Here is a 26,436-nt window from a genome sequence, read left to right as displayed (position 1 = left end):
GAGAGATTAAAAATGTCTGAAGATACACCTGCCATCTGATCTGTACAGGATCTAAAGACATGGCCAACGACATCATCCAGGCCGGACGCTTTCTCGGGCTCAGCCTTTAGAAGTCTGATCTTACGTCCGTGATGGTGACTGTGGGTTCAGGTTCATTGGGGGCTATCGGGGTGAGTGGTGACATATCCATTCTGTTCAAAGCATGCATAGAATGCGTTAAGCTCATCAGGAAGGGATGTATTATTGTGGACAATGCTGCCTGACTTTGTTTCCTAACCCGTTATAGCATGTAAGACCTGCTACAACTCACAGCTGGCCTGGTATTGCCTCTTTGCATCTCTGATAGTTCTATAAAAGTCATAACTTGATTTCTTGTGAAGGTCAGGGCCACTTGATTTGAATGCTGTAGACCTGCATTTGAGATGAGAGTGGATCTCCTGGTTCATCCATCATTTTGGTACCTGGATTGTCCTCTTTGGTACAAAGTCCTCACCACACTTTTGCTGATAGAGTCCATTATGGTAGTGACATTCTTGTCTAGGCTGGTAGCTGAGTGCTTTGACATGGATCAATCTACCAACTTGAAGCAATCATGTAGAAGCTCATCTCTTTCCTCAGATCCGCTCTGTATGACTTGTAGTACGTACTGGATTCTTCTGATTCAGCTTCTGTTCATATGCAGAGAGTAGGAGTATGGCCCTCTTTTCTGATTTACCAAAGTGTGGACGGGAGATTGCTTGGTGAGCATCTTGTATAGCAACTGTTCCATGACAGCCATGATTTCCGTCTAAGCTAGTCCAATTTGCCTGGCTTTTGGCCAATATCTCTCCTGGAGTCTATAGATTTCCTATCTATTTCTTATCTTAAACCTCTGTACCCTCCAATTCAGGGGTTCCCGATCTGGGGTGCACCCCTCAGTTAATGGTAAAGGTCCATGACATAAAAAATGTTAGGAACCCCTGCTGTAGTTATTGGTTGCTCAATCCTGAGAAAAAGCTTTTGCTTATTGACTCTATGTATGCTCTTCATGATTTTATATACCTCTATAAAATCACCCCTACACTCCAACGGAAAAAATCCTATACTGCTCATCCTGTCTACATAGCTCAGTCCCTTGAGTCCTGGCAACATCTTTGTGCATCTCCTCTGCACTTTTTCTGGATTAATGGCACTTTACCCAGAGCAAGATGAATAAAACTGAGCACAACATTCTAACTACTGCGTCTGTAACAGGAAGATGTAAGAAAGGCTGCAGGTTCTGGAATGGAGCAATACACAGACAATGCTGGAGGAACCAGCAGGTCAGGTAGCATTTATAGACAGAAACAAACAGTCAACATTTCAGACTTAGGCCCTTCAGCAGGAAAGACAGGCAGGAGATAGCCAGTATAAAAAAAGGTGGGGTGAAGGGTTAGTGCAAGAGCTGAAGTTGATAGGTAAATCCTGGTGAGAGAGGGAAGATGGGTAGCTGGGGAATGGATGATAGGGGAGAAGTGGGAATGATGTGACAAACAGAGAGGTGATAGGTGGAAATTCCACTTCCCATTCCTATGCTGTCATGTGCCCACAGACTACTCTTCTGCCAAATTGAGCCTAGAGGCTAGGGTTGCCAACTTTCTCACTCCCAAATAAGGGACAAAGGTAGCAGTCAAATACGGGACACTTGTGTTTATGCCGAGAAAGACTACCATGACCATGAAGCCTTGCATGGGCACCTGTGTGCGCATGCGTGACGTGCGCATATGTGACGTGTGCATTCTTGTACGTGCCGACTTTTGTTTCTACAAATCGGTTTTGGCTTAATCTTCCTGATTCTGATACACTGTACATATATTATTTCTACTTTATATAGGCTGTGTATTTATCATATCATTCCTGCTTTTACTATATGTTAGTGTTATTTTAGGTTTTATGTGTTATTTGGTATGATTTGGTAGGTTATTTTTTGGGTCTGGGAACACTCAAAAATTTTTCCCATATAAATTAACGGTAATTGCTGCTGTGCTTTACGCCATTTCGGCTTATGAACAGTTTCATAGGAATGCTCTACCTTAGCGGGGGAAATACAGGACAAGGGCAGTCCCGTATGGGACAAACCAATTTAGCCCAATATACGGGATGTCCTGGCCAATACGGGACAGTTGGCAACCCTACTATAACCATATAACAATTACAGCACTGAAACAGGTCATCTTGGCCCTTCTAGGCCGTGCAGAACTCTTACCCTATCCTAGTCCCACCGACCTGCACTCAGCCCATAACCCTCCATTCCTTTCCTATCCATATATCTATCCAATTTAACTTTAAAGGACAACATAGAACCTGCCTCAACCACTTCTGCTGGAAGTTCATTCCACACAGCTACCACTCTCTGAGTGAAGAAGTTCACCCTCATGTTACCCCTAAACTTTTGTCCTGTAATTCTCAACCCATGTCCTCTTGTTTGAATCTTCCCCACTCTCAATGGAAAAAGTCTAACCACGTCAACTCTATCAATCCCCCTCACAATTTTAAGCACCTCTATCAAGTCCCCCCCTTAACCTTCTACGCTCCAAAGAATAAAGACCTAACTTGTTCAACCTTTCTTTGTAACTTAGGAGATGAAACCCAGGCAACATTTTAGTAAACCTCTTCTGAACTCTCTCAATTTTATTGACATCTTTCCTATAATTCGGTGACCAGAACTGTACACAATACTCCAGATTTGGCCTTACCAATGCCTTATACAAATTCAACATTACATCCCAACTCCTATACTCAATGCTCTGATTAATAAAGGCCAGCAAACTAAAAGCTTTCTTCACCACCCTGTCCACATTCCATCTTCAGGGAACTATGCACTATTTATTCCTAGATCCCTCTGTTCTAAAGCATTCTTTAATGCCCTACCATTTACCATGTATGTCCTATTTTAATTAGTTCTACCAAAATGCAGCACCTCACATTTTTCAGCATTAAACTCCATCTGCCATCTTTCAGCCCACTCTTCTAACTGTCCTATATCTCTCTGCAAGTTTTGAAAACCTACCTCATCATCCACAACACCACCTATCTTAGTATCATCGCGTACTTACTAATCCAATTTACCACCCCATCATCCAGATTATTAATATATATGACAAACAACATTAGACCCAGTACAGATCCCCGAGGCACACCGCTACACACCATCCTCCCATCTGACACACAGTTATCCACCACTACTCTCTGGCGTCTCCCATCTAGCCACTGCTGAATCCATTTTACTACTTCAATATTAATGCCTAACGATTGAACCTTCCTAACTAACCTTCTGTGTGGAACCTTGTCAAAGGCCTTACTGAAGTCCGTATAGACAACATCCACCGCTTTACCCTCGTCAACTAGAGGCAGATTGGAGAAACAACACCTCAAATTCCATCTTGCTAGTCTCCAACCCGATTGCATAAGCAGAGATTTCTCTAACCTCCAGTAACCACTCCCCTCCCCCACCTCCATCTGCCTCATCATTCACAGCTTTCTCCTTCTGGTTTTCTCACCCTTCCTTTATTCCGTGGTCTACTGCTGCCTTCTGTCAGATTCCGTCTTTTTCACTACTTTGCCTCTTCCACCTATCACCTCCCAACTTCTCATATCATTCCCACTTCTCCTCCCACCCTCCCTGACCTACGCATCTTCTTCCTTTCACCTGCCAGCATTTGCTCCACCACGGTACGTCTCATTTTTACTCTGGCTATCCATTGTTTTTCTTTCCAGTGCTGATGAAAGGGTCTTGATTCAATGTCGACTGTTCATTTCCCTCCATGGCCACTGTGGTTCCTCAACACTTTTTGTGTGTTGCAACATAACATCACAATTTCTGTTTTCAGTGCGCTGACTGATAAAGGCCAGTGTGCCAAAAGCCACCTTCACTACCCTGTCTACCTGTGATGCCCCTTACAGGAAACGATGTACTTGCATTCCTAGGTCCCTCTGTTCTACAGTGCTGTCCATGGCCCTGCTGTTCACTGGAAAGTCCTACCCTGGTTTGACTTCCCACAATGCAACTGCTCCTGTCTACCTATTGGCCATTCCTCAGGCCACTTAATCAGCTGATCAGGATCCCTTCGAATTCCTGATAACCTTCTTAACCACCTTCACCATCAATGACACCACCGTCTTAGGTGTCATCTGCAAACGTACTAATCATACCCTGTACATTCTCGTTCAAATCATTGATGTAGATGACAACTAGCAATGGAGATAGCTCCCACCCCAAATCCCAGTTAGTCTGGATGCTGTGTAACTTGTAACCCTGTTGCAACTCCAGTTCCAAGAAACAGCAGACAGCACACTGCATACGATTAAAGGGATGATATTTATGAAGGGTTAGTAAAGAAAAGAAAGAAAAAACAAAAAGGGCCCATTATAATTAAGCAGTCAAATATGTACCAGTTGGAGCTCAATTGACTGATCCTTGGTTGATCTTGCCGCCCGGCTCCATCAAATCAGAATCTCTCCACTGGGTCGTATCCTATGACCAGTTCTCTCCAGCGTCTTCTCTCTTCATCTCCCGCTGAACAAAATACCCAGCTCACATTCCAAAGCATCTGTCATCTCTAATCAAACACTGCTTCTACAGAAAGACCATTATGTTAGTAGTGAAACCTTTCCCAGGGTGATACACTCTTCCCCCCCCCCACCCCACCAAAATTAGTCATGTCCTCATGACGTTGAGATAATTTGTCACTCCTTCATACAAAGCAGAAAGTCCAACCCAGGCATAAATGGCAGTGACATAGCTCACCAAGGGGATAGGTGCCACACACTATTCCCTGGGTGTGACATAGGCCAGTCTGTCTGGGGTCTCCGGACTTTTTGGGACCTCCTTACCCCATCATCTACTTCTTCAGCTTCAGAAACTCCCTGGGCTCTTTCCTGTCTACCTGGGGAGGCTCCTGCCTGTCCGTTGCTTGTGCCTCCTGACTGCTCGGGTTCCCTCGTCGCTTGGCTGAGCTTGCCTTCATGCCCAGTTACCTTAGAGTCCAGCCTCCCATTATCTTCTAACCATAAACCTGCCTGTCCACTGCTAGTTTCCCCCATTTCACCCGCCTTAGCGCTAGAAGGGTTGGGAATCTTTTCATCAATTATTGGGGAGTTTGCATAAGTCAGCATATACCGCACTCCCATTTACTCATCCTCCGAGTCTGTATCACATTCAGAGGTGGGGTCCGGTCTAATCCTTCTCACTGCTGGTTCTTCAATTCTCCCACTTTGCCGCCGAGTCCTCTTACTAGGTGTAGGGTTCAGGTCAGGCTCTGGGTCAACACGCACCTCTTGTCCCAGAGGTAGAAGATGGTTCCGATGGGGAATCTTGACAGGCTCATTCCCATCCTCTGGTTTCACCCGGAAAGCAGGTACGTTTGGCATCTGACCCTCCACTACATAAGGCGTAGCTACCCAGCAGTCAGCCAACTTATGCTTCCCTGGTAGCCCCAAATTCCTTATGAGGACTCAGTCTCCCGGCATGAGTTGGGAGAACCTCACTTAGTCATCCATACTAAGACCCCAGATCTCTAGCACTGAGTGGCGTCAATGGTAGATGCGTCAAATACCAGTTGTAAAACGAGCGGTACAGCAGAGTAACCTGAGAGTCGGTGTCAAGTATGGCTCTGGCATAAATACACTCTATCTGTAGCGATGCACTGGAGCTTGGCCCCACTGAACCTTCAGGAATAGGGTGTTTTGCTTTAGAGCGTTCCTTGATTCTTGCTGGGAACATGTTCCCCCTTGAGACGCCAGGCAGTTCCCTCACTGGGCCTCTCTGCTGGGGTACCCAGGGGCTCACTCTGCTAGGATTTTCCCGTCCTCACACTCCTGCCTGAAGTGTCCCTCTTCACCACGGTTATAACAGACCCGTTGCTCCCTTTCTCATGGGACCCCGGTCACTTGCAGCCCTCTGCTTAGTCCATCACCTCAGGGGATCTGACTCCCTGTCAGCTTTATCATGCAGGGTGGCTGCACCCGCCGATAACAACCGGGACATCTCAGTCCTAAACTCTGCCACGAGCTCCTTTACCACTCCCCGGGTTGGGCTATCTGTAGTCACCTCAGCCAAGAGGACTACTACCGAGGACTGTGCCCTGCCGACGGAAGCCTCCTGCGCCTCTGTCACATTCCCCTCCTCTCTTACTTCTCTGATCAGCTCGATAAATAAGGAGGGGCAGGCTCATTTTACAAGATATTTGGAGACCCTAAGTGACCATATCCTGTGACTGTGCGCCTTTCGCCACTTGGTCCATTCTTAACTGATTCGCCTCAGCTGCTTCAATGCCTCCACACCCCCCCACGCCGCAAGCAACTCGGTTGCCTCTCCAGCCAAAAAATGGAGGCAAAAAGTTTCTCCCCCTTCTGCTGAAACATGTTCTGAACCTGTTCCAACTCAGTGCCAAGAAATAACCGACAGCACACCGCATACGATTAAAGTAATTATATTTATGAATCTTAACTAACGGGTTGTAAAGAAAAAGCATTATAATTAAACAGTCAAATGTGTGCAAGTTGGAGCTCAATCACGATCCTCAGTCGATCTCACTGCCCAGCTCCATCGAATCATCTCCCCACCAGGTCGTATCCTATGATTGGCTCTCTCCAGCATCTTCTCTCTTCTTCTCACGCTGAATAAAAGATCCAGCTCACATTCCAAAGCACTTATTATCTCTAACCATAACTCGAACACTGCTTCTACAGAAAGACCATCACGTTAGCAGTGAAACATTTCCCAGGGTGTTACACAAGTTCATACAGTGTTCATAAATATACTTCCTTTAGTTGTATGCAGTGTGCGATCTATTATTTCCTGTGATGAACTGCAACAGGGCAGCAAGTCACACAGCATTCACACAAACCGGGACCTGGGTGGGTGAGACATCCCAATCTCACGGGTTTGGTGGGCCTGGAGTGTGTATACCCTAGACTTGCGAGGCCAGAGGAAGGTGGGTTTATCAGCGATGGTTTGCAAGTCTGCCAGTGAGGGCCAATGATCTATTTCCTGAGACACCCAGGAAGAAAGGGTGTTTCATAAAATAACAATATTTTCCGCAAACCCACTTATCAGAACAGTGGATGAGAATTTGTGGTTAGTGATCAAGTGATATCTGAAATAGCTACAAGCTTATTTTGGGTGTTTTTCATAGAAACTACTTGCAGCAAGGGGCTGATCCAGCTTTCAGATTAACGTCCTTTGCAGTCAGTCAGTCAGTGGGTGCCGCCCCGAATCTGGGGTTGGCAGCTATGCATCTCCATCTTCTTCGATCTTGCAACAGCACCAAGTACAGCCTGTCCTCCAGTTGGTTCTCGTTGGCCGCCTTGGCACCACCCGCCGCCGCCCCCACCGAACTCGAGCTCGAGGCCGTGTCGGCCTCCAGCCACGGCCGCTTCTTCGAGCTCGGCCCTTCCTTAGGTGGAGGCCTTGGGCAGGTCCAGGCACACGGTGCAGCGCCCAAGTTCATCATGTCTCTTCTAACTAGGTGTATAGCATACGGTTCGTAGATACATGGTGAGGCTTTAATCTCTTCCATGGAAGATGGCCGTTGGCTCACAAGGAGCTCATCCGCCCTTTGCCAGGTGTTGTTTTTAGTCCTGCTGGGTGTCCTCACAGCCTCCTCACCAGACTAAGTCTGGTGGGGGAGCCGGCCCAAGTCGCTGACCACTCGACCACGGCCCCTGGCCAAGTGCCAGGCACCCGCCTCCCGCCAAATCTCTCCGAGCAGTGCAAAGTCTTTTATGGCATGGCATGACATGACCACTTCAGGGAGAAAAAAAATATTCCCATCACAAGAGTGAAAAACTTTTAATGGCTAACCAACCCATAACCCTGCCTTAACTGGAAATATCAATGATTAAAAGTATCAGATATTAAGAAACATTACAAACTATTAAAGATTTTTTAAAACTAACACTTTAGAATAATTTTGGGTACTTCAAGCACTGAATTTAAATGAGCAGCAACTTGCAATGGCCCTGCTGCATTTGAGGGTTTGGCAGCTTCTGTAGGTGCAGTTCACTTTGTGTAAACAACACACTCTATATGCAAGCTGTTTTATTTTTATTATTTGAAGCACACAGGAGAAAGACATTCATCTCCACTATTTGCCCTTGAAACAGCAGTGTCTGTGAGTTTTAAGCTTTTGGAAGTATTAAACATTTAGGAGACATACTTTGAAGAAAATATGTTTAAGTGTATCTTTGTTCACTGCTTTACACTTGTTTACACTGTATAGACATACTGTTATGTACATTCACTGTTAAACTACTTGCTTAGCTGTCTATATGTATACTAGTTTTAATACCTGGTGTGAGTATAATTGACAGTATTAGTATATTCAGGTATGTGATGATCCTGTATTGAATTTAATATGTATTTTACTTGTCTCTCTGCAGTTTCACAAAGATGTTCTCATTAAGAAAGAAAGCTCCTGCCTTAAGAAGTAGCTTTAGTCACTGCACGTCATTACTCACACGTATAATGGGTGCAACAGATTGAAAAGGCAGGATATCTTCAAGGGACACGCTGACTGTGGACTTGAGACAGGTTGATGGCCATAGACAATAATGTTGGCTTCCAAACCAAGCACCATCTGATCGTCAGGACCTGAAGGCAGGTGAGAATGTGACTCACCTACCCCGTTTTCACAGGCTCAAGCAAAGCCACTGCTGCCGCATGAGCTCGTGCCAAAACTGAAGCGGCTCGAATGAGAGCAGTGTATGCTAAGTATGAAATTGATATGCAGGTGGAGAGACGATGTATGGAGGCTACTTTAAAAGAGTGTGAAGCTGATGCTGCTTCAGCAGAGGTATACATGTATTAAGGAATGGTCTACTTAGACAGTTGTGAGCCTGTACTGAGAACCAGCCATGCTTTGCCATCACAAGAGCCAGTGCATTGTACTAGAGAATATGTCCAAATGCACTTTGGCTATAAAAAGACTGTGTTTCACCTCTACATGGAGAAGCTGTCCACACCACTCAGCTAACTTGCCTTTCACATAATCCAAGTACTGACAAAGTCTACAGCAGCAAAGACCCACAAAGCCCCCTTCTGCAGTTCCTCCACAGCAAGGTCTCCAGTTGTTAGTTACACCAAGCCTATCGGCATAGTCATGGACAAACTGAACTTCCATCTTCACCATGACACACATTCAGTAAACGAGTCTCCACAACACTCTCATTCAGGGACTGCAGATCTGTTCAATTTGGCTCCATATCCAGCTCATCAAGACCTAGTTACAGCATGACTAAAAGTGTTCAACAACCAGTCTGCCCGTTATCTGTCCTGGAAGTCGAGCTTTCCCAATGCCGTAGAAGGACCCAGTTTCAAACCTAGTTAAGAGCTAGACCTTCTCTGTAAGTGGCTCATAGGGCGTCACTACAACATAGAAACTTAGAAAACCTACAGCACAATACAGGCCCTTTGGCCCACAGAGTTATGCCGAACATGTCCTTACTGTAGAAATTACTAGGGTTACCCATAGCCCTCTATTTTTCTAAGCTCCAGGTAGCTATCCAAAGTCTCTTAAAAGACCTTATCGTATCTGCCTCCACCACTGTTGCTGGCAGCCCATTCCACGCATTCACCACTGTCTGTGTTTTTAAAAAAAAAAACTTACCTCTGACATCTCCTCTGTACCTACTCCCCAGCACCTTAAACCTGTGCCCTCTTGTGGCAGCCATTTCAGCCCTGGGAAAAAGCCTCTGACTATCCACACGATGGATGCCTCTCATCATCTTATACACCTCTATCAGATCATCTCTCATCCTCTGTTGCTCCAAGGAGAAAAGGCCGAGTTCATTCAACCTATTCTGATAAGGCATGCTCCTCAATCCAGGCAACATCCTTGTAAGTCTCCTCTGCACCCTTTTATGTTTTCCACATCCTTCCTGTAGTGAGGCAACCAGAACTGAGCGCAGTACTCCCAAGTGGGATCTGACCAGGGTCCTATATAGCTGCAACATTACTTCTCAGCTCCTAAATTCATTTCCACGATTGATGAAGGCCAATACACCGTATGCCTTCTTAACCACAGAGTCAACCTGCGCAGCTGCTTTGAGCGTCCTATGGACTCAGACCCCAAGATCCCTCTGGTCCTTCACACTTCCAAGAGTCTTACCATTAATACTATATTCTGCCATCATATTTGACCTACCAAAATGAACCACTTTACACTTATCTGGGTTGAACTCCATCTGCCACTTCTCAGCCCAGTTTTGCATCCTATCAATGTCCCGCTGTAACCTCTGACAGCCCTCCACACTATCCACAATACCCCCAACCTTTGTGTCATCAGCAAACTTACTAACCCATCCCTCCACTTCCTCATCCAGGTCATTTATAAAAATCACGAAGAGTAAGGGTCCCAGAACAGATCCCTGAGGCACACCACTGGCACAACATGCAAGAAGGGCTTGAGCAGTTCACATTAATAATCCAGCTGGAGGGTTACAAATGCTGTGGCAGTGCCTTAGCTGTCCAGAGGCAATCGAAGAATCTCTCTTCAGCATACTTGATAATTTTCTAAAGCTCTGATACAAAGACCTGTAGAAGCTGCAGGAGCTTGCAGATCTGTCAGAACGGCAAACTGCAAAAAAAAAAAACAATGAGGGCTACTTACTAGGGCCAAGTTTCTTGGACACAGCCAGAGGAATAAATCCGATAGTGGAGGAACTACCAAAGTATATCCAAGAACAGTGGATAACTGCAGTTTCCAGGTACCTGTCATGGCACCTGTCCACCATTTTCATTCTTTGTAGACTTTGTCTGGCACCACGAAGAAATGCAAGATGTCCTTAGCTTTTTGCTCTCAACTTCTGGTAACACCTCATTCCAAGAGAGGTCTCCAGCAAGAGAATGGAAAACCAAAACCACTACCATTCTCAGTAAAGTGGAAGTAGAAAGTTCTGTTATGAACCATGATGGACTCTGCCCTGTCCATAAAAATCTCATCCCTTGAGTGGAGCATTCAGAGAAAAACTCCTTGCAGACCAGAAGAGCACACAGTATGTTTCAGATGTTGTTCAACAATGTCACATCAAGCAAAAGACTGTAAAGCTGTCATACACTACAACAGGGATCAGTATACATCAGCACCTTGGTTCCAGGATACATGTCTGCAGAGCATGACGGGGAGCCAGCTGAGCATACATAAGATGTACACGCTATAGCTTCTACCACATGCACAGAGGTACGCGGGGAAGGCTTCTAAGGCAAATCCTGCTCTAAGATGTCGAGCCAACACCTACCCAAAAGGGCATCCTGAGTAATAAAGTAAAAGCATGTGTGATATTAGACGATCAGAGCCATGTTTCATTGACAAAAATCAACATTTTCAAAGTTTATTTCCCCATACACTCTAAGGTCATGTTCTGGAACTTCAGATGTTGCCAGAAAATGGATTTGTTGTGGAGTCAATAAGAAGGGAGGTCTGCTTACCCTGCTACCCCTCATTGAGTGCGACCATAATCCCGTCAGTAGGGATCAAATCCTGAGTCCCGATGCTGCATGCAGTCATTCACATTGTTGGCCAGAAAAAAAACCTACAATCTGGAAATCAGCAAATAGAAATGAGGTAACGGCAGTGGAAACAGACAAAGCATAATTTTGTTGTCTTGCCATATGGTTGCAGGTATGGAGGCGGCCACTTTGTGAGACTGTCCTTGTAGCCACCGTTGTCTGAACTGTTTGGTGAACTGGTTCTTGCTCTGGGATAGGTGATTCTGAGCAACTGACTGTGGACACAAGGAATTTCTGCTAATCTGTTAAATCTGAGACCATTATCAGATAAGAAGCTGTTTATTATGTAAAATGGCAGACTTGTAGAAGTAATAGATTGTGATCTGGTTGTCTAGGCCCAGTGTTTGGTTGACCAGACTAAGTTGGTTTGAACCAGTCTGCCGGACAAAACAAGAAATCACCTGAGGCACAAGGCTTGAGGAAAGAGCCATAAAGTAATACTACTTGTAGCCTTGGGCCACATCTTATGTGAAGCTGATGCAATTCAGTCAGATGGCATTGAGCCAACAAAATTGAAGCATCATAGATTGATCTGATAAGAAAAAGATAAGAGTCACGGAAAAGTATAACAGAGAAACAGGCCCTTAGGGTCATCTAATCCATGTCATGCCATTTAAACTTGCCAACTGCCATTGACCTGCACCCGGACCATAGCTCTCCATACCCCTACTACTATGTACTTTCCAAACTTCTCTTAAGTGTTGAAATTGAGCTCGCATGCACCACTTGCGCTGACAGCTCATTCCACACTCATGACCTTATGAGTGAAGAGATTTTTTCCCTCAGGTTCCCCTTAAATTTTTCACCTTTCACTCTCAATCTATGACCTCTAGTTGTTGTCCCACCTGCCTTCAATGGAAAAAGCCTATTTGCATTTACCCTATCTATACCCCTCATAATTTCGTATACCTCTAAAGTCTCCTCTCAGTCTTCAACGTTCCAAGTAATGAAGCCCTAACCTGTTCAAACTTTTCATATAACTCAGGTCTTACAGAACCCAGCAACATCCTTGTAAAACATAGAGAACTTCAGGAGCAGAGGCAGCGACGACTCTGTGGAGACCAGCCATTGTGGAAATGGACGACACCACACTGGAAGTGTGGAGATTACATCAGGAGCAAGAGGAATGCCCGGCCTGCCTAGCTCCTTTTGCCAGGTATTACCAATTCCCTTCTCTGACTGTTCCTGGAGGGTCAGGGTGTACACATAGGTATTCAGCTGTGTAAATTCACATGCTTGTGAACTGAGCCAATAAAGATAATACAGATTCTCTGTGTGCCTAACTGATCATTGTTATTGAGGATTATCCCAAGGGTGACTAAGAGGGATAATAAATTAGCAACACAGGCTGTTGCAAATGAACAGGGCAGATGCAGAAGGAGCTGCAGGTTAAGGTTATGGATTTAAGAGGAGATAAATTAAAACCACAATTACAATAACTGATAGAAGAGCAGGATCAGAAAGAGCACAAGGGCCTGCTTACTAAAGACTGGGTGGTCTTATGTGAAATTTGTAGTTCCAGAGGGGGAATGAAACCAAACGACCTAGTGGTAGCATCACATATGGGGATACCAGGGAGCAGAAGGTGCCCTGAAAAGGAAAGTGTAAACCTTTAAACCCAAGATTTGAATTAAACCAAGATGAAGGGAATAGTGTATTTTGCTGCAATGGAATCAGTCATGACTGGGGCCACAGTCGATCTTGCTCCAGAGGCATTACAGCGGACAAACACATCAACAGAGATGTTGTTACTTGGAGAATACTCGGTGATGAAAAACCACTTTTCTCAATGGATTTGCGTAATGCAAGGATAACAAAGGAGGATAGAGAACTCGAAATTTGCATGATGCCAGGGTGGATGGTTTGATGTGTATGGACAAAATCTCAGGTACAAAGTTACAGATCTTACATACAATTCTAGAGGTGACATTATCAAGTATTCCAGAGGGAATAACAATTAGTCAGGTATTAGGTCCAATTATTGAGCAGCTTTCAGTAATGATAGCAACGGTAAGATTACGTTTCTGTGGGATCGCGTTCATGTGAATATTGATTGAATTCAATCTGGGGCAAGTGAAGTTATCCCCTTTGACTCAAGAGCCTGATGATTGAAAGGTAATAACTGTTCTTGAACCTGGTGGGGTGGGTTGTGAGGTTCCTGTATCATCTTCCTGATGGCAGCAGCGAGAAGAGAGCATGACCCAGCTGGTGGCGGTCTCTGATCATGCATGCTGCTTTCCTGCAACAGCGCTCCGTGTAGGTGTGCTCAATGACGGCTGTAGAGATCTTCAAGTTGATGGCAGAGGCTGCAACAATAACTAAGTGTATAACCATCTCTCTGATCATTTTTCCACATGGATTTTCAACCTCGTCACATGATTCACAGGTGTGGTTCCTGGGAAAGGATGATTGGCATCATGGGGTTGGATGTAATGTTCCTTAAACTCAGATCTTCAGAAATGACAATCTGGCTGCCTTCATGACTGAGGTTACCTTCTCAAGTCAAGTTAGAGGTAATTTTCCTCACATAAAGCCATACTGACTGTCCCTAATTAGGCCTTGGTTTTCTAAATGTTTATAATCCTATCTCTAAGAATCCACTTCACTACCTACCCTACCAGTGACAGAAGGCTCTTTAGTTTATAGTTTCCAAGATTATCCCCATTTCCTTTAATAAAGCAAAGGAAAAACTAGCTACTCGCCAGTCTTCCTTGACCTCGCTTGTGGTTAGAGTGGACTTAAAGATCTAGGCCAATTTCCTAACAATCTGATATCCTGTATCTCCCAATAATCCGGGGATATAATCCTTCAGACTGGGGACCTACAAGTTTTATACTGTACTTGATTTTAAGATAACTATAAGGATTTGTGATCAGTGTTTTCCCATTATAAGGTCAGTCACCTGGTCACCTCGTCAGTCTTTTTCCCAGTATCAGGTATAGTTTCTCTTTGGATCAAGAAGACAGCGGTAAGGGGCTAAGGATTTCCAGAGAGAAGACATTTTATTTCTCGGAGTAGGAGAGAGGCCAGACTGCGTAGGCATGTGACGTCAGCCAGTTGAGCGCGAACAGTTTAAAAAGAAAATCGCCATATCCAGCGGGCAGCATCGGAGCAGGCTGCGGAGCGAGAGGGTGCAGAGTGAAAGGGCTTTGGCTCAACGGGCTTTGGCGGAGACGGGAAGAGGCTTCCTGCGACCGTTGAGTCTCATGGTAATGGAGTAAGTTACAGTTTTTTGGTAGTACAAACAGTAGCATTAGAGATATGCATCTAGGATTAGTGTTGTGCTTGGAGTGCCAGATGTGGGGACCCTGGGAGACTCCCAGCCTCCCCAAGGATTACATCTGCACCAGGTGCACTGAGATGAGGCTCCTGAAGGACCGTGTTAAGGAGCTTGAGATGGAAATTGATGACCTTTGCCTAATTAGGGAAAGTGATAGATACTACCTATAGACAGGTAGTGGATAGCACCCTTGTGACAGTCCCCCTCAGAAATCGATATATCGTTTTGGATACTGTCGAAGAGGCAGACCTGACAGAGGAGGACCACAGTGAACGAGACTCTGGCATTCTGCCCAGTGCCGAAATCAAGAGAGCACGAAGAAATGCGGTAGTTATAGGGGATTCCATCGTAAGGGGGACAGACAAGAGATTCTGTGAGCCGGACAAGGATACCCGGATGGTGTGTTGCCTCCCTGGTGCCCAGGTACGGGATGTCTCAGATTGAGTCCAGAGTATTCTGAGGAGAGAGGGCGAGCAGCCGGAAGTCTTGGTACATGTTGGTACCAATGACATAGACAGAAAAAGAGAGGAGGTCCTGAAGAAAGATTACTGGGAGCTAGGAAGAAAATTGAAAAGCCGGACCTCCAGAGTAATAATATCAGTATTGCTGCCTGAGCTGCAAGCTAATGATGGTAGGAATAGCAGAATTAAGCAGATGAATGTGTGGTGCAGGGGGCAGGGCTTCAAATTCTTGAATCATTGGGATCCATTTTGGGGAAGGTATGACTTATACAAAAAAGATGGATTACACCTGAACCCAAAAGGTACTAATATCCTGGCGGGATTGTTTAATATAGCTGTTAGGGAGGGTTTAAACTAAGTTGACAAGGGGAAGGAAACCAAGGTGTTAGGGTCGAGGAAGAGGAAAATAGAAATAAGTCAAAAATACTGTGCAGCAAAGATGGCAAGAAGGACAGGCCGGTGAATATACAGGATAGTTTGCTGCAAAATAGAAATATAGCAAAATCGACAACAGATACTGATCTAAATGTACTGTACTTAAATGCACGCAGCATTAGAAATAAAGTGGATGACCTTGCTGCACAGCTGCAGGTTAAAAGATATGACATTGTGGCCATCACTGAGTCATGGCTAAATGATGGATGTGATTGGGAGTTGAATATCCAAGGATACACAGTGTATAGGAAAGATAGGAAGGTAGGTAAAGGGGGTGGCATGGCCCTGATGGTAACGATATCAAATCAATAGAAAGAAGGGATATAGGATCAGAAGAGGTAGAATCCTTATGGGTAGAATTAAGAAATGGCAAGGGTAAAAAGACACTAATAGCAGTTATATACAGGCCTCCAAACAGCGACTGGGATGTGGACTACAAGTTGCAGCTGGAAATAGAATAAGCGTGTCAGAAAGAAAATGTCGAGATAATTATGGGGGATTTTAATATGAAAGTGGATTGGGAAAGTCAGGAAGGTAACGGATCTCAGGAGAGGGAGTTTGTAGAATGCCTACAGGATGGCTTTTTGGAGCAGCTTGTCCAGAAGCCCACCAGGGGATCGGCTGTTTTGGATTGGGTGCTGTGTAACGAACCTGAGGCGATTAGGGAGCTGGAGGTAAAGGAACCCCTTGGAAGTAGTGATCGTAATATGATTGAGTTTAGTTTCAAATTTGAAAAGGAGAAGCTGGTATCAGGTGTGTCGATATTTCAGTGGAACAGGGGAAATTACAGTGGTATGAGAGAGGAACTGGCCCAAGTCGATTGGAAAAGTAAGTTAAATGGAGGGACAGCAGAGCAGAATTGGATGAAATTCCTACAAGAAATAAGGAAAATGCAGAAAAAATATATTCCAAGAAAAAAGAAAATCATGAATGGAAATATGGCACAAATGTGGCTAACGAGAGAGGTTAAGGCAAAAATGAAAGCAAAAGAAACAGCATACAAGGAAGCAAAAATTAGTGGGGAAAATGAGGACTGGAAGACTTTTAAAAACTTACCGAAGGAAACTAAGAAAGTCATTAGGAAAGAAAAGATGAATTATGAAAGGAAGTTGGCGATTAACATAAAAAAGGATACTAAGAGTTTTTTAGGATAATAAGTTTTTTTTAAATATATGAAGAGTAGAAGAGTGACAAGGGTAGATACGGGACTGATTGAAAATGATGCTGGAGAAATTATAATGGATAACAAAGAGATGGCGGAGGAACTGAGTGAGTATTTTGTATCAGTCTTCACAATGGAAGGCATGAGCAATATACCTGATAGCCAGAGGTATCAGGGAATAGAATTAGGTACAGTCAAGATTACTAGAGAGAAAGTGCTTGGGAAGCTAAGTGGACTAAAAATAGATAAGTCTCCCGGTCCGGATGAGGTGCACCCAAGGGTTCTGAAGGAGGTGGCTTTGGAGATTGTGGAAGCATTGGAAATGATCTTCCAGGAATCAATAGACTCTGGCATGGTTCCGGAGGACTGGAAGGTCGCAAATATAGTTCCGCTATTTAAGAAAGGAAGGAGGCAGCAAAAAGAAAATTACAGACCTATTATTCTGACATCGGTAGTTGGAAAGATATTGGAGTCAATCCTCAAGGACGAGGTTATGAAATACCTCAAGGTGCATGACAAGATAGGCCGAAGCCAGCATGGTTTCATGAAGGGAAGATCCTGCCTCACCAACCTATTGGAATTTTTTGAGGTAATCTTGAATAAGATTGACAAGGGAGAGGCTGTGGATGTTGTGTATTTGGATTTTCAAAAGGCCTTCGATAAGGTGCTGCATATGAGGCTGCTTAATAAGATGAGAGCCCATGGAATTGTAGGAAAGATATTGAAATGGGTGGAGCATTGGCTGATAGGCAAAAAGCAAAGGGTAGGAATAAAGGGATCCTATTCTGATTGGTTGCCGGTTACTAGTGGTGTTTTGCAGGGGTCGGTGTTGGGGCCGCTTCTTTTTACAATGTATATCGATGATTTGGATTATGGATTAAATGGTTTTGTGGCTAAATTTGCAGATGACACCAAGATAGGTAGAGGAGCAGGAAATGTTGAAGAAACGGAAAGGTTGCAGAGAGACTTAGTCAGTTTAGGAGAGTGGGAAAAGAAATGGCAGATGAGATACAACGTTGACAAATGTACAATTGTACATTTTGGAAGAAGAAATAATCGGGCAGATTATTATTTAGATGGGGAGAAAGTTCAAAAATCGGAAGTGCAAAGGGACCTGGGGGCCCTCGTGCAGGATACCCTAAAGGTTAACCACCAAGTTGGATCGGTGGTAAGGAAAGCGAATGCTATGTTGGCATTCATTTCAAGAGGAATAGTGTATAAGAGTTTGGAATACTGTGTGCAGTTCTGGGCCCCCTATCTTAGAAAGGATGTACTGATGTTGGAGAGAGTTCAGAGAAGATTTACGAGGATGATTCCTGGAATGCAGGGGCTAACATATGAGGAGCGTTTGTCAGCTCTTGGATTGTATTCATTATAGAAGAATGAGAGGGGATCTCATAGAAACATTTCGAATGTTGAAAGGGTTGGACAGAGTAGATGTGGAAAGGTTGTTTCCCTTAGCGGGTGAGTCCAGGACAAGAGGCCATAGTCTTAGAATTAGAGGGTACCCAGTTAAAACAGAGATGAGGAGCAATTTTTTTTAGCCAGAGGGTCGTGGATTTATGGAATTCGTTGCCACATACAGCTGTGGAGGCCCGATCATTGAGGGTGTTTAAGGAGGAGGTTGACAGGTATCTAATTAGTCAGGGTATCAAGGGATGTGGGGGAAAAAGCAGGAAATTGGAACTAGATGGGTGAATAGTTTAGCTCATGGGGGAGCTGCGGAGCAGACTCGATGGGCCGAATGGCCTACTTCTGCTCCTTTGTCTTGTCTTGTAGTATGGCCCTTCCTCTAGTTACAGAATCCACATACTGACTTAAATAACTCTGTTGGATGCATCTAACAAATTCTGCCCCATCTAAATCTCATGTGCTAAAAAGATCTCAGTTTGTATCAGGTAAGTTGAAGGCCTCCATGACAACAACTGTGTTGTTTTTGCACCTTTCCCTCATCGCCTGCATATCTGTTCCTTAATGTCCTGGTGGTAATTGGGAGTGTTTGTTGTGTAATCCCATCAGAATGATACCGCTTTTTTTATTTTGCCTTGTATCCACAGAAACTCAGTGGAAGACACCTGGCTTTTCTTATGGACTTCTTCAATATGCCACTGTAAAGTTAGATGCAGGGAAGATTTGGGAGCATCCTCCAAAGAAAGTGAAGGCTTTACGTACAGAATGCAGATAGGTTAGGACCTTTGATGCATCAGGGAAGATTATATACTTGTAGGAGCTTGAATAAGGATTCCAGCAGTTTATGTTTCTGGCATAAATATTTGCGTTGCTGGTAAAGGTCAGTGTTTCTGAGCTGTGTATGTATGCTTCACAGTTTCGTTGGCACCATCAAACACACCTTCATGCAAATTTCAATCATTTGTACACACCGAGTTGCCACTCATTTTAGGCATATCACACAGTGGTGCTGAATTCAAATTCCCCTGACAGCTGTCCATGCTCAGGAGTTTGCAAAATCACTTTTATACTTCAGTTCAGTCACATACACCATAAAAAAAAAGCTATATGATTGTATTTCCAGACCATTTTTCATAGTTTATGTAATGAATACACAACTAAAACTGTATTTTGTACAACCTGATACATCCTATTTAATCCATAATACCTAATTGATGCCAATGGATATTTGCTGCAAAGTGTTAAAACTCAGTTGTTGAGATCCTATGTAGACTTCTAACTATTTGTAAATTTTATACTCCTAAAAATCTGGTCACTTCAAGGGCAGGTATCTACCACCTTGAGTATTCCCTCTTTCCACCACCTGCCTACCATGGTTATAATACCATCAAAAGATAAATGTTACCCTTTATCTAATGTCTCTGCCAAATGTCTAATACTAGAGTGCACGAGAAGGTTATGCTCAAAGGAGATATGCAGGGAATGCACTGTTAGGTACTAGTAGTCAAATACGATCGAGCTTAGATAGGCACAAATAAGCAGAGAATGCAGGGATCTGGACTTGTGGGCAGAATGGACTAGTTTAGTGGGCTTTTAATTATTAGTTTATTAAGTTCAACACAACTTTATGGACCAAAGGGCCTGTTCCTATACTGTACTGTTCTGTGCATTCAAGTATAATAAAGCTATTTCTGAGACGCAATAATAATATTAAAACTGCACTTTGTGAATAACTTCTGGTGATGTTTACTATCAGTTAGAGGCTGGAATGTTAGCTAAGAGTTGAAATAGGGATTGGAATTGGTTATTATTGTCACATGTACTGCGATACAGTGAAAACGCATACCGATCAAATCATTACATAGTGCATTGAGGTAGAACAGGATAAAACGATATCAGAATGCAGAATAAAGGGCAACAGATAAAAGTATGGTGCAGGTAAACAATAAGTGCAAGATCATGACAAGGTAGATTGTGAGGTCAGACCCTATCTTATTGTACTAGAAAACTTTTTAATGGTCTTATAATGGCATGGTAGAAGCTCTCCTTGAGACTGGTGGTATGTGCTTTCAGGCTTTTGTATTTTCTGCCTGATGGAAGATGAGTGAAGACAGAATGTCCTGGGTGGGTGGGTTCTTTCAATAAACAACACACCTAAAAGTTGCTGGTGAACGCAGCAGGCCAGGCAGCATCTCTAGGAAGAGGTACAGTCGACGTTTTGGGCTGAGACCCTTCGTCAGGACTAACTGAAAGAAGAGCCAGTAAGAGATTTGAAAGTGGGAGGGGGAGATCCAAAATGATAGGAGAAGACAGGAGGGGGAGGGACGGAGCCAAGAACTGGACAGGTGATAAGCAAAAGGGATATGAGAGGTACAGATGGTGAAGAAAGTGTCCCGAAGGTGTGGAAGGGTCTGGGATAGGGACACCAACTACCTCCTCGTGGCAGAGAGGGTCGCCTTTAGGGCTTGACGGGAGAAGTGACGAGAGGCAGAGTCAATAAAATGTGAGTACCTGGGATCCTCGGAAGGTCCAAATTGAGAGGCTCGAAAACGAATCCTAAAGCCAACTGGAGTAAGTTGGCGGCGGAGACATGTTCTAAGAAAGGATATATGGCTGTGAAAGTGAGTCTGAGTCAAAATGTGGTCGAAAAGTTGAAGAGCCAAAGAAATTACAGATGGGGAGCAGTGAGAGATGGTGCTGGCTGCCTTACTTAGGAAGTGACAAGTATAGACAGAGTTCTTAGAGGAGAGGCTGATTCCCTTGATGTGCTGAGCTGTGTCCATAATTTTTTGCGGTTTCTTCCGGTCACATGCTGAGCCATTGTCAAACCAAACCATCGTGCATCCAGATAGGATGCTTTCTTGGTAAGGGTTGCCAAGGACATGCCAAATTTCTTCGGCCTCCTGAAGAAATAGAGACGTTATTAAACATTCTTGGGGGATGGCATCTACGTGATTGACCTGGACAAGCGATGCTCACTCGTAGGAATGAGCAGCTCTCAACCTCAGCAGTTTTGATGTAGATAGGAGCACGTGCACTGTGTCGTTGGGTGACAGGAGAATTAGGAGGTTGATTGTCATGAGAGAAAATAGATTATGAGCAATTGGTTGAGGAAATAGGATAGCTGCGAGAGTTGGCAAAGCCTTCCAGTGCTGAATAACTGTTAATGTCATAAGAATAATTTTAACGCTCTGTATTAAAATAATTTTAAAACTCTGTAACACCAACATTGCTGAGAGTCTGGAGTCCCAGGACAGAAAAGATCAGAATAAAAACACTATAATGTGAGCCCTAACCCTGGAATTCTGTACCTTTTACTGGTCCCAAGTTAGTCATCTGTTCCAACTCCCTGCTTATCAAATATTTTAATTCTGTGAAGCAGGTGGGAGATGTTACTATGGTAAAAATTCTACAGCTTCTCAACTCACTTTTACAATAGCATTATAAAGCTAGTTCCAACTCAATGCCAGAGGACTATTGGGTAGAGACCCTGGAGTGTACAGCAAAGGCATTGAGTGTGTGGGGAAACGCAAGAAGCTGCAATCCCATGGAACATCCTGGCAAAGAACCCATTTTGACTGCTGTTTAAATAGCACAGTTTAGGAGAAGAAGGGTTGGTTAAAATCTGATAGTTCGTTGGGAAAGTTAGAACTAGCCTTTTTTTCAGACTGTTAATGTTGAAAATAGCATGAGACAAATTTTGAGCATTGCATTCTTTACGATGCCATTAGGAGCAGTTTAATGCCAGAACATTGTTTTAGGTGCTAATGAAAGTAATGCAGAAAAGTCAGTTTAAATTCCTCACCTGGCATTAGGAATCAAAGGAATGGCTGGTATTGCTCTGCTCACATTTAGAGAAAATTTCTGGACCTACATACACTCAGTGGCCACTTTATTAAGTTTAAGAATGTACCTAATAAAGTAGCCATAGGAGTGGAACGGGGTGTGGTTTTCTGCTGCTGTAGCCTATCCACCTGACCATTCGACGTACTGTGTGTTCAGACCTTCTGCACACAACTGTTGTAACAGGTGGTTAGTTCAGTTGCTGTCACCTTCCTGTCAGTTTGAGCCATTCTGGCCATTCTCCTCTGCCCCCTCATTAACAAGGCGTTTTCGCCCATAAAAATGCTGCTCAGTATATGTTTTATATTTTCAACACCATTCTCTGTAAACTCTGGAGACTGTTGTGTGTGACAATCCCAGGTGATCAGCAGTCTCTTAGATACTCAAACCACCCCGCCTGGCACTAACAATCATTCCACGGTCAAAGTCACTTGAATCACATTTTTTCCTCATTCTGATATTTGGCCTGAACATCAACTGAACCTTCTGACCATGTCTGCATACTTTTATGCATTTAGCTTCCGCCACGATTGGTTGATTAGATATATGCATTAATGAGCAGGTGTACTTAATAAAGTAGCTACTGAGTGTAAATATGAGTTCTTGTTGCTGTGTTTGCGAGTGTGCAGAGCAACCTACCTGTCTAGTCTTCCTTTTCCAATATAGGAGATAGGAAATTAATTGGTGTTGAGAGCAAAAATGGCTGCTAAATCATTTAGTGGATCACTTACTGAATGGCTTCATTGAAATTTATCCATCTCCCTGACTAGAGGTCATTGAAATGATTTATGTAACAAATGGATGATCCGTTTTCTTATTGTGTAACAGGCTCTCACTTATGCCAGTGGGCACTGGCTTAGAAAACACCTTGGTGCTTAGAATGGCGTGTTAAACATGTAGTTTCTGATAGGCAAAATAACATTTACTGTGGTGGACTGCTACAGTTGAATCCTATCATACACCAAATGATGCGATTAGGATGGTAAACTGGAATTTCAGAACCATGTTAAATCTTAAACAGATATGTTTAGCTCAGCAATAGAGTTTTAGGTCTGCACATCATGTACAGGTGCTAGGGTAGCATGTCTTCATCTTTCAGTTATTCCAAAATAAACATGGTTAATGGCAAAGAATCATTATTCCCATTTAGTAGCAATGATAGAATTATCGTTTTTAAAATGGCCCCTTGTGGTATTGGAAGGTTTAAACTAAAGAAGTACTCATTTATGATTTCAAAAATTGTTTTTATTTATCTGCATCTGTTTACACATATTGTACATTTCATTCATAGAATGTCATAGATGTGAAATTTTATTGCAGACATGGAGCAAACTGCCAGTTCATGACTATAGGTTTTGCCATCCTGGAGGCATTTCTGTTTCAACCTACAATACCCTGCAGTGTTATGCTCAGGGACATTTGAACTTAGTCCTATTTAGGGCAAGGTGCACAAGAGGGTGCAACAGATCTTTACATTGTTATTTTAAATAGGGACTACCCTAGGGGTAGAGCAGACTGAAAGGAACACCCACGAGTGCAGCGAAGTGTCAAAATTTATATTTTAAAGAATATACAAACCAGACACCACAAATATTACCATCTATAGTTTATAAATAATTTTGGGAAGAAGCATTCTAAATTGCTTTGTATTAGAAAGATGAAAAGAGGAAGGAAAGGGATGCACATTTTGGAAGTTTTATTTGGCTTCAGCATTAAGGCCTACTTGGGGTTGGTTTCTCCTTGGAGATGGGGTGTGCAGAAAAAGTACCCATAGATACAACCCCACCCACAACAAGATTTAACTGGAAGAAGTTCAAATATTCAGTTTTTTTTTTCAATTATTCAGTTCTTTTTCTTAGCATCTCACTCCTTGGAAATTGGCTGAAGGATACCCGATAGCCCACGTAATGCCATGGAAATTCTGCGTTCTTCCCCAATAGGATCTTGTTTATAGTCTGCAATACACTTAAAAGTGATCGCTGCTCACCCATTAAAGTAATTGATGAGTAGTTGGAATGATACAAGTACACAGATAACAAGCCACAAGTGTGGGTACAGAAGCCTGGTCCATGAGATGTACTGCTTGTGGCAGGTGTGCTGGTTAAGTGCAGCGAGATTCCTGAAAAAAAAGCATAATTCAGGGATTTATTTAAGTTAGTTAATATAAAACTTTTGCAGTCCCACTTTTCAATTTCAATGACAAGCAAGATTAAACCCGATTTCTGGATTTCAAGCTCCCAACAGAATTGTGTTCCTGGCCCTATTACTTTGTAAGAAAAAAATGTTCACTTCAGCAATGCAGCTTTAATTTTCTGAAATTTCTTAGTACGTATGTTGGGGTAATCGCCTTCTGCAGGATGCAGCACACCACTCCTTTCAATGGTGAGTGAGAATCACAGATGAAAGGATGAAGGAAATGAGAGTTTAATGCTTTCAATTGTACATTTTTAACTCTTAAAAATGTAAATATCTCAAATTATAAATTACTATTTCATAAACCTTAAGCATAGAAAATAGGAACATGAATGCACCATTTGGCTCTTTGGATCTGTTTCCGCCATTGAACATTTCGCTGAACATCTAAATTTGCGATTTACACGTTTATGTCTCCTTCATATATTTCATTGGTTCCTTAATCCCATGAAATATTTCGATTTGCTGCTGAATGTATTGAATAACTCCATTGCCACTGCACTAGAACATTTTTTGGGTGAAGAAATGTTTTCTGACCATGGTTCTAAATGTATTCAATCTGTATTTCACTTCTGTGATCGCTGGTTCTGAACGCACCTGTCATCAGAAACATCCTCCCTATCTATCTCTGCTCTGTCTTGCTCTAGGTTTCTATGGTGGTCCAATCCCTGATAGGGAAAATGAATATTTGAAGGGAACTGTAAAAATTTTGGGTCATTGCATTGTTTGCCAATTTCTATTGTAATTGCTTTGTGTTAATTTTAATATTTTAAGTTTCTATGCATACTTTTCATAACTATTTGTTACCTTTTTCTACCTCTGTATCTCTCTAGCTGAAAGCCTTATGCTAGCTTTTGCCTTTTGTATAGACTCAAGCACCGTGCTGCAGGAATCAGCAAAAAGAAACTGCTGGAAGACTTGGTGAGTCAGGGGTTGGAAGGAGATGTTGATGTTTCGGATTGAAACCCTGCATCAGGACTGAGCACGGTGAGGGAACATAGCCTCTTTAAAGGACCCGATGGAGCAAGACAGGAAGGCAAAGGTGGACATAGAGACTGGAGGGTGATAAACAGGTAAACAGGCTTCAAATGCTGCATTTTTGACAGGTCTCGACCTGGAATATCCCACAGATGTTGCTCCACTCATTGTGTTCTTCCAGCAATTTCGTTTTGCCTCATTTGTTTTCCTTGTTTTTTTCCCCTCCATTAATGTGAATTGGCATTTCATTACTGCCACCAGAGCTTTTTTTCCCTCTCTCTTCTCCACAAAGGTCTAGAAATTCATTGGCGGCAAAAATAGTGAGTTAAACTAATGCTTTGTTGTGAGCCAACACTACTTTTGTGCATAGTCCCCTAGCACAATAGATGAGTTCTGCCTGCATAAATGCACCCACAGTTTCCCCTCTTTTAAATACAACTAGTGGCAGAATATGGACAAGCTGTCGATTGTGGGGGGGTAGAGAATTTTTGAAGGGAAGAACGATGGAGGTTTGGAACTGGAGTTAGACTCTTAGTGATGGTGATCAGAGGAAGTTTAATCAGAGGACATTTGATCTGAGAGTGCTGTTTTTGCGGAAATTTGACATTTGAAAATGTGCTTGGATGATAAGTGACAGCAGGAGGGAGTACAAGTGAACAAGAAATATTTTTAAAGATGCAAGTTAAAACATCTCAGTCTCTGCCCAAGGACGCTGTGATGCATTTCTCCTTTGGTTAAAATAACTCTGTTAAGAACCTGTTTCTGTGTGAGTGACCTAAAGGCTGATTTATACTTCTGCGTCAAATCGACGCCGTAGCCTACGCAAGTGGCCTATGCGCGTTGTGAGCATTTATACTTGTGCATTGGTGTGTCTGTGTTGCTCTGCAATTCAGGCACGTCACGCATGCGCACACACCTGCCCGTGCAAGGCTTCATGGTGATGGTAGTCTTTCTCAGTGTAAACAAGTTTAAAGCGAGTGTCTTCTTTCGTAAAAGCGAAATGTGTCCTCCATAACTTTGGAGGTCTGTAAACCTTTATGGAAAGCATTGCAGCCAGAGTTCCTTCCCTGCCCTTTAGTCGCCCAATGGGAAGCTATTGAAGCATAGGAGGAAATGCGATGCTACCAAGCGGACCAATCACAGTTGT

At 43.4% G+C, this 26,436-nt stretch overlaps 1 protein-coding gene and 1 long non-coding RNA gene across 8 annotated transcripts in view; one reads left to right on the top strand and one right to left on the bottom strand.

Moving 5' to 3' along the window:
- Positions 1-26,436, top strand: part of LOC140205106 (uncharacterized) — an 86,655-nt gene continuing 60,219 nt past the window's right edge. For both annotated transcript variants that reach the window (XR_011887756.1, XR_011887757.1), the window contains exons 1-4: positions 1-170; positions 8,401-8,621; positions 12,513-12,683; positions 25,181-25,384. This is a non-coding gene — a long non-coding RNA (uncharacterized lncRNA). The remainder of the gene's footprint in view (positions 171-8,400; positions 8,622-12,512; positions 12,684-25,180; positions 25,385-26,436) is intronic.
- Positions 23,379-26,436, bottom strand: part of LOC140205105 (oxysterol-binding protein-related protein 5-like) — a 139,260-nt gene continuing 136,202 nt past the window's right edge. For all 6 annotated transcript variants that reach the window (XM_072272292.1, XM_072272296.1, XM_072272291.1 and 3 more), the window contains one exon: positions 23,379-24,237. In XM_072272292.1, coding sequence (XP_072128393.1) covers positions 24,102-24,237 — 136 coding nt within the window. In that variant the 3' untranslated portion in view covers positions 23,379-24,101. The remainder of the gene's footprint in view (positions 24,238-26,436) is intronic.

Source organism: Mobula birostris, chromosome 11, assembly GCF_030028105.1.
Source record: "Mobula birostris isolate sMobBir1 chromosome 11, sMobBir1.hap1, whole genome shotgun sequence".
Classification (NCBI taxonomy): domain Eukaryota; kingdom Metazoa; phylum Chordata; class Chondrichthyes; order Myliobatiformes; family Myliobatidae; genus Mobula; species Mobula birostris.
The sequence above is the reverse complement of the archived record's forward strand: the minus strand, read 5'-3'. Positions and strand labels throughout refer to the sequence as shown.